Raw genomic sequence first — 9688 nt, forward strand, 5'->3', positions numbered from 1 at the left:
AAAACAATAGTGAATTTTATTTAGCATTTTTATTTCAGCTAATTAAAGATTTGAATATTTCACTAGCTTTCTTAATTAAGGAATTTAAAAATGGGAGGACTTGACCAGCACTGCTGAAAGTTCTCCTATATATATCAATGATATAGTAATATAATTAGTGCTTGTGAAAGATGTTTTCACTGTTATGTCAGCTAGTTGATAATATGCGTATTAAATGAACTTTAACAAGTGATTTGACCTAAGAAAATGAAACTCACAACATGAAGTGAATGATGCAAATATATTACAGTAGTGAAAGAAATTTATTAGTTCCATTTTGGCTTGTTGATAATTAGCATGTTTAATGTGATTTACATTGAATGCTTAGCATCAAAGATGAATGCATTTAATTCAATTATGAAACTGTACAGATATTGCTCATGATATTTAAGTGATTTGAAAGACATACTATAGTTTCATGTCGAGTAATTGGTAATTTGCATGTTTGAAATTTTAGTTTTGTTTTTAATCTCAAAATATAGCTGCACCAAATTTTGACAAATCATACTTTTTATGTTGATCGTAACGAGACATTCGCGTATGGAAAAACATTCTACAGTTTCATCTTAGCTGGTCACAAATTGGAAATTTATGAAATTACAAATTCATTGCAGTGATGTCAGAGAAAAGTGTCAATTTACAGATAGATTCACTGTATATTGAACACCAAAGCATTTTCGATTTACTTTGTACATATGGTTTGGTAGTTCATTGCGGTATTTTCTTGTGACATCAAATTTTTAAATTGTTTGAAGGATTATATTAAGAAAATGTTGGAGAGTATAAATGATTATGTGTTCAGAAGCTCTTTCCATGTTTGTATTCATAATTCAGAATGCATATATTTCACACTTGTATACCCATCTTTTCATCTAGTTGATAGTGGTTTTTGTAAATATCTTACAATTCTGGGCTGTTATCAGTAAAGTAGGTTGCCTTTGTCCACATCTGTCGCACACAGTACTGAAGGAGTTAGGAACACAGATAAAACTTCCGGATATCAATTTCATTTCCATACATTTGGGGCAGCAGAGAAAAAAAAGAGGTCAATAAGAATACAAGGAGCAGCAGGAGTTGAAAAAGAAATGCGATCATTGCATTGGCTAATTGCCAGCTGTTAGCTTTGCTATTTGTGAGAACTGACCTTCACCCTCACCCTGCGGTGAATTTACGCCAAACTCACGTGAGTTAATAAAGTGCAAAGCTCCGATCATTGTTGCTATAGAGACACTGATGTCAGACGCTTGCATCCTTGCCAATGCTTGCTAATGTATTTATTCTCAGCGGCAGATCTTCTGTGTACCTCTTACATGTTGTTTTAGTAGTACATGATTTGCACTGAAACATCACCAAAGATGAAATCCTACATGTTAAAATGTAGTTTACAGTTTATTTCTCAAATGTGATGGAATGAAGAAAGATATTTTTTGCCTATTAAAAATTCCACGAAATAAACAAAAATGAAATTCACACCACGGCTGAAGTCATTGTAGTTGATATAAAAATACAATAAAATCTATTTTCTTATTTCAGAATGAATCCAGTGACAAAGAAAGAGATCATGCATTATTTAATTTATTGACAAGCTTTGGCAAAATCCTTCAATACTGTTCCTTTATTTTGAACGACAAAGACTTGAAATCAACTGTGAAAACTGCATGGAGTAAGTATTAACACATTCGCACTCCCACTGTGGTGGCACGTATCCAAGAATGAAGTTATAAATTTACATTTGTTTTGCCTCCTTTAATATCATCAAAGGTTAACTAAATATAGTCCACAGCCCTCTATTAGAGTATCAGATTATTTCTGTTGTGGAATTCTGGATAGCTGTGTACGTCATTTCATTCTGCGTAGTTTGTGCTGTGATGCGCAGTTGATTAGATTGGTGGGATATATACATGGGATTTTATAATATGTCAGGAATTGTATATAGCATACATTGAGATTAGAGTGGTGTTTCGGAGACTTAATATGTGATTACCCAGTCATGTTGTATTCTAGTAGGGGAAATTAATGAACAGAAAACTGTGCGTGCATGTGTTGCTATGAATTCTCATAGCTCAGTCGTGGCTTTGAGAAATAATGATGTAAATTGCAGATGTATTGATTATGCATTGATTTCGTTAGTAATTGACTCCTGCTACATCTGTTATGTCGTCAGTAAACACTGAACAGTGTAACAAAATTCCACCTTAATATTGACTTATAAGCTAATTATTAAATTTTAGTTGTAGAGTGTTGTTGTGTTTCTGTGTTTTTTAAAATGTTAGTTCTCCAATTACTGACTGTTACTTGATGCTTTATGTTTCATTGAACGCAATTAAACTTGATATTCTTTTTGTTTAGGTCATGTTCATGCACACATTCTGCACAGTCATACCTGGGTACGACTTGGGATCAGCCAGCTGTATGGGCAACTTTTCTCCCTGCTATCAGCCGAGGAACTGGAGACATATCTAGGTCAAGGTCAAGTACGTCAGCTGGTTAAGGACTTCTGTCAGCAGCTACACTCTCAGCATATAACCTCAGACTTGGTTGATCAAGTGAGTCAAAAAATTATTTATTATTCATTTTAATCTGTCAAATACACTACCTGAACTAATGCCGTAGTTCTTTCCATTTTCAGTCTATCAAACATAGACAAGATAACTCAGTTGAACAGTTAAAATGTAGTACGGCAGTAATTCAGCATCAGGGAAGTGCAAAATATAAGCAGAAAAGACAGTTTCCATTTTACAATACAATATCACATTTTCATGAACATATCTATTGAAATTTAAATTTATAAGTTATTTTTCAGTTGTTATTTTAAATACATATATGGTTAGGCATACGTAATTTTTGTAGCACAAGATACTTAGAGGTTATTACCCAATATCGCCTGTTCCTGTGTCGTATCAGCATGAGTGTCATTTGTGCTGCGTCAGACACTCGACTTCGTCTCGTGTCTGATGCAGCACAAATGACAGGAATGCTGAAACGATACAAGGAACAAGCGATATTGGGTAATAACCGATTTATCATATACCCATGCCCATAATTTTACTAATAGAACGAGAATCCTTAAATTTTAGGCTTTACTTTATTACGCCTTGTACGCCTTGCGCACAAATATCAGAATGTTTATGTGAACAGGCTTCATTCATAAAGTATATGACGAAGCTGTCAACATCAAGCACGACATCGCTGCAAGTCGTCCATATCTCAATGAAACTCAAGAAGAAAGATACGAGGATACAAAAATCGTCATACAGGAGGAACCTTGTAAGGTGCAATATGCTATTACAATTGTAACCGATCAAAAACTGTGCTCAGCTTTAAATCTGTCATAATTTCGATCGTCGTATGGTATGGAGCTCGCACGGAGAGGGGACGTCATTTTGTTTATTTACCCTGAGAGTTACCATGTCAACAGTCGTCGCGCGTGTGACATCGCTGTCATGCCACGCACTCACTACCTGTTTGGGGGAGACCATGCACAGTGCCGTCGCCGGACGAACAGCAGAATGTTTGCTAGAGCTTGACCCAAAAAAATACCATGGGGAAACATTTCAAGACTCAGCATGTTATTTCCGTATTTCGCAACCAAGAATACCCGTGTTCCTCGAAGCCCTTCAAGTTTTTACGTCGGCGACATCACTTCTCAGGCGGGGAGCAGCAGCCATTTTGCTGTTTACGTTGTTTACCAACAAACTGCTAATGTAGTTCTGGAAAACTCTAAAACTGATGACGTTCATCGTGCATATCTCGACGTTTACCATGAAATATCACAGCGGATATTTTACTGTGAACGTCACTAGGATGTAGCAATATGGGCATGAGTATATGATAATTAAACATATCGCATACAATGTAGGAGTGCATCATGCACAAATTTTCAATTTTTCTGCCTCATAACAAGGAAACTGCTTATCTCTAGCATTCAGTATCTCCTATCAGTCACCTTAAGCATTCACTTTTCTCCTTTCATAAGCAACAAAATTTCACTTAACGTCCACAAATTGTGAAATTTCCTTCCAAATGAGTTTGATGTCTCTGTGTAAATGCTTTTCCCATCATGCTTTGTAGTTTCGTTTCCTATCATTTCAATACATCCTTTATCATACATGTACAGGCACATTACTATTACATCAGCCTCAGCCTTCTATAAAAGTTAATGTTGACAGTTTTTTATGGATCAAAATTCTGTGGTGTTTGAATGATGGGATGCTAAGAAATTTTATCCCTTTCTACTGTAATTTTTTGGATGAGCATTTTTATTGTGTGCTGAAACATTTTGAAGAATAATTTATTAAAAAAGTGACAGTTACTAAAATTATTTTTGCCTAAATTACTAAATTTACTTAATGAAAATGTAAAATTATGATACCATTTGTTTCAAGAGCTAATTAGTGCATGGCATTGGGTTTTTCTGAAAATCTTCCAAATATCAAAAGTGTACAGTGGAGAAGAAAATGACACTTGACAAGTAAACTGCTTTTAGTATCACCTGTGTTTAAAAAATACCAAACCAAAGCAGGGTGAGACAGACTCCGGATTTACATATCAACACAGCAGCAACAGAACTTGTGGTCTGTGGTGTAAATAGATATTTTAACAAATATTTTAATGACGCCAAGAGAATTGTGAACAAATCTTAGTAGGAGGTAATATATGAATATTTGCCAACTTGAAGCCACCGCCACCTCTCTTGAATCCAATGTCCATGCATTAGGATGAAATTGCTGATTACAGGTATCTATTTTATTGGCAAGATGGGAACCTTGAAGTGAAATATTCTGACAATAAAACTGAGTATATGAGTTTACTAATTTCCAATGGCTGAAGAATAATTTGTGCTGCTATACGGAATTCACAAAATCATTGTATATAACAATGGCTTTGAAATTGCAAAGTCATACCACAGGTTTGCATTAACAGCTAATGTTTTAGATTGAAAGGCATGTTCTGATCAAATAAAGATGCATGTTTGAACATGTTATTGCAATTTTAGTATATTGTCATTCTTCTATTCATTCTTTCCAAATATCCAGGTCTGTCAAAAATTTAGTCTTTCTGAGTAAAATAATTGATGGGATGGCGGATGACGAATCAAGTGGTGATGTAGATCTGATGTGGCTGACCAAAAAGTTACTGCAAATTTCCAAATATGAAAGGGCCAACAGTGCACTCGGAAACAGCAGACGTTTGGGCATATTGAAATGGATTGCCGGAATCTCACTTCATTTACAAACTGAAGAATTGAAAGTGTATCTGCCGGTCTTGCTGGAAATTGTTCATAGTGAAGTGAACAATACACATCATAAAGGTTTGTCATATTACAGTTAATTAAAGTCTAGTTCCAGTCTTGTGATAGTAGAAAGTATTCTGATTCTAGGACAGATGGCTAAGATTTCAATCCAGTCAGTGTTGTCCAGCTTGAATATTTCAATATTTACAAGAATCATATTTCAAATTATGTTGTGATGGGGCTTCATGCAAGTCAAATTTCTATACTTTGTACAGACAAATATACAGACAATGTATGTGTGAAAATACACATGTGTATACATGACACATTTATATTGTGTGAGAATCATGAAAATCAAAACAATTAATGCATGGCATTGTATCTTGAACAGTCAGTTTGAAGCTGTGGTTTATTTTAGCAAGCATGCTTCATTTCCCAATACTTGATACCTACATTGAAAATAATATGTGCAAAAGTGCATTGCCAGGTCTATTGAAGGACTGAAAGCTCATTGTGAGGTGAAATTGCTTGCAGGCTTGATGACTGATGGAAAGAAAGTTCAAGGTCAAATATTCTAGTGTGGGGCTTGTATAAATGCCGGGAGATAAATGCATGAATGCCTGGGAGTTAGATATATATGAATTGCAATGCCATTTTCTTCAGCAGTTAATGAGCTATAATCATGTACGACAATTTCATGCTTGAAGTTATGAAGTAGATTTTCATGACTTATAATGATTGAAGTTGTTGCATTGGTTACACATTCACTTCAGAATTGACTACAAAATTCTGCTTTCTACTTTCAAGGCTATTCACAACCAAACACCAGCGTACATAAATGATCTGCTCCAGCCTTATACTAGTATACACCCACTCGCTCGCTCAGGACTTGAAATCAGAAACTACTGACAGCTACATGTACAAGCTGTAAATGCATCACCTATGGAGAACTTGCCTTTTTGTATTCTGCCCCTAAACTTTGGAACTCACTCCCTCTTGACATCAGAAATTCAACCAGCTTGGAAGCTTTCAAACTTAAATCCATCTGTTCACCAGAGCATACGGTACAGTGTTGTCTAACAATAATGTGTCACAAAGTAAAGCACTGTTTAGGATTTGATACTTTGAAAACTTTTACTGATTGATTTCAAAGACTTATAATGATTTGTATCTATTGATGTCAATTTTAAGGTGCTGAAGTGAAAATGCTTGCTCAGGAAGTTGTAGATCTCCTGAGGAGCAAAGCTGGAGTGACATCTTTCACTCAAGTGTATGCACAGGTGAAAACATCGCTAGATCTTGTGAAGAGGAAGAGACATCAACAACAAATGATAGAGGTGAGATTCCGGTGAAATGACACAATAGAGAGATTTGAATGGTTCACTTTATTATTCCTTCCTGGAAAAAGTCCGGAATGGGGACTTACTGATTGGGGTCTGTCCATCCACCCGTCCGTGTGTGCATCCGGAGCTGTTGCTTGGACATGACTGAACCCATTTGTCACAAATTTGGTACAAGGACAGACAGCACACAATTGCCTACACATGCTTGTCAATTTATTTTGTCATCCCATCCAATATGGCCACCAGTCGGCCAATTTGTGAAAAGAGCTATAATTTATTACACACTCACACACACACACACACACACGCACACACACACACACTCTCTGACTGATTTCATTCAAATTTGGCACAATGACAGTACACTATGACTTAAAAATGTACTTTATTTTACAACATGGTCCATTAAGGGTGATTAGTGGCCATTTTGTTGTAATTTTTGTCAGTCTAGAACTAGTATTCTGACATTAGAATTTCAGTCAAACTTGGCAGAAGGATAAAGTACTATGACGTTCAGATACATACACCTCAATTTATATTGCAATACAATTCAATATGGCAGCAGTTTTATATTTTAAGCTACTATCGACTAAAGTCTATATAAGCTATTGGGATGGGTATCCGTCCGGCATCCGGTGTCAGTCTGTAAGTATGTATGTCCGTTTGTGAGGATGTCCATCCACTCAAATATCTTGAGAACCGCAGTACTTATAGATTTGATATTTGTTGTGTAGATGCAAAATATGATTATGAGAAACTGCCTTTTTGTATTTTTTAATGTTGTCGGAAATATGCAAATTAGTGCAAAAAGGCATTTTTGAAAAAAAAATCTTCTTCATAACCGATGGTCAGACAGCTTTGATATTTGGTATACAGGTTCATAGGAATGATCAAAATATGATATATTCAAATTATGATGAAATCCACAATTTTGTATTTTTGGGGCAATTTTTGCCATTTTTGGTCAAACAATTTGTTTCTCAAAAACTATTTATCGGACATCTTTGATATTTGGTATACAGGTTACTTAGGGTTATCTAAGTGTGATATATTGGAATTGGTTGAAATCTTCAATTTTTGTATTTTTGGGTCAATTTTTGCCATTTTTGGTCAAAATCTTTGTTACTCAAAAGTTACTCATTTTGGTCAGGCTCTCCTGAAATGAGCTATCAAAGATATCCACCTTCGTCATCAACACGTGTCATAAAAAGTTATTCTCAACATAACACAGCGAAGCTCTGTTAACTGTTAGGTCGCTTGTTTTTTCAAGACTGCTGGTCAGACAGCTTTAATATTTGGTATACAGGTCCCTAGGATGACTTTAGTGAGATAATTTCAAACATTCAGGAAATACTTAATAATTTTGAATCCATGTCTATAGTAGCTTCAGGGACATTGGCCCTATGTTTAATATTTGTCCTTACAAACACTTTGCACAAGGACATAGTACTATGACATATAGCTTCACATCAACATGGTTTATGAACAGTCAAATACGTATGCCCGGTAGCAAACAACTCAAACAGTCATTTTGTTGAATAAATTGGATGAGGGATCAGTGAAATAAATTTTCATTGACATCTTTTCATATCAGGCTGTTGCGGATCCGGAAAGGGCAGCAAAGAAGAAAATGAGGAAACACCTCAGCAAAAGAGAAGCAAAAAAGAGGAAAATATTGGAAAGGAAACCGTACAAGAATAAGAAGCAAAAAATACACTGAGTAAACCTACAAGAATAAGAAGCAAAAAATACACTGAGTTAGTTCACCAGCAAGACTGCTAACAAGGTCAGGTCATCTTGATTGTTATGCAAGGTGGTGTCAAAGACCCCGTATCTCAAGGCCATGTTCACTTATGCACAAACAGTTTGGATTTTGTGAAAGACTTCATTTACAGTTGCTAAAATAGCATGTTTCCTCCAAAAAGAGCAAACAGGTATTGTGATTGTGTATTGAAATCTTATTTTTACCAAATCTTATTTTTACCATCTACTACCTAGCTAACAAACAACTGGTGAAACCAAATTTTTAAGTGTAATTTATGTCGGCAGCATTTTGTGGCTCAAAGTAAAATGTGTAAACCATTTTTCGCCAATCATACTGAAATGTAAATTTTTCATTCCTGACAATGCATAATGGTGGTGTGAATGTCCAACTGCATTCGAATATTAAACCACCATGATTTCCAATGTGCAAAATGTGTAAATTGTGTGGCATTGACTTAGAATAGAAATCTCCAAAAAAAGAGGCAACAGAAAAAGCAACAGGATGTCAGGAGGTGTTTTTTTGATATGAAACCAAGGATGACCTGCATTGTTAGTTGGTGGAAGAGCTGACTGCACAACTCCAAATAGTGATTTGCCTAGGAAGGTCGGTCACCGCTTTCATTGTCTGCGTATTACAGTACTGTGAGAAGCAAGCAGAGCGGTGCCAAATGAAAACAACTACCACCGGACAGGAAAGTACATAAACAAGGTCATCTGGCCTGGATATGTGACTGACATGCAAATTTCTTCTGGATATGTGAATAATTAGGGCAGTTGTGAGGCAGCAGCAACAGTAATTACCTTGATGTGTGCCTGTCACTGGATTAGAAAACAAAACAGACTGTTTCTTGATGTGTGACTCAATGCAATTTTCTAGCCATGTCAATCTGGCCATGTGACTCTCACATACAATTTCTGGATGTGTGAATGTCTGGAGTCCACTGTTTGTATGCAAGACTCTTGCATACAAGCAGCACTAACACTGGTATTTCAAGGCATGTGCAAGGATCAATGGATCCTTTTTATGAGACATGTCAGTCATTATGACTATTTTTCATCAATTAATTTGTGTGTTGCAATATTAATTATTGTGACTACACTGCATGATCATTGTTTACTGTGAATAAAATTTTCACTATACATTTTAATCATGAACAACATCTGACTGCTGTCTTGTTTCATTTTTGGCAACCAGGTACGCTTATCCAGCACCCAAGGGTACCAAGGCAATCATGTTCTATGACTGTGTGAATGTGTAGGAAGAATTTGATGTCTTTAACTTTTGTATGCAGTACCAAGCTTTATAAAG

At 35.7% G+C, this 9688-nt stretch overlaps 1 protein-coding gene across 1 annotated transcript in view; it reads left to right on the top strand.

Annotated features, from left to right (window-relative positions):
* The window catches only part of LOC139121846 (small subunit processome component 20 homolog), a 56362-nt gene extending 46823 nt beyond the window's left edge, over window positions 1-9539 (top strand). The window contains exons 52-56 of the mRNA XM_070687065.1: window positions 1573-1702; window positions 2389-2585; window positions 5076-5350; window positions 6464-6609; window positions 8210-9539. Of these exons, the coding sequence (XP_070543166.1) occupies window positions 1573-1702; window positions 2389-2585; window positions 5076-5105 (357 nt within the window). The 3' untranslated portion in view covers window positions 5106-5350; window positions 6464-6609; window positions 8210-9539. The remainder of the gene's footprint in view (window positions 1-1572; window positions 1703-2388; window positions 2586-5075; window positions 5351-6463; window positions 6610-8209) is intronic.
* Window positions 9540-9688: the final 149 nt, after the last annotated feature.

This window comes from Ptychodera flava, chromosome 21 (genome assembly GCF_041260155.1).
Source record: "Ptychodera flava strain L36383 chromosome 21, AS_Pfla_20210202, whole genome shotgun sequence".
Classification (NCBI taxonomy): Eukaryota; Metazoa; Hemichordata; class Enteropneusta; family Ptychoderidae; genus Ptychodera; species Ptychodera flava.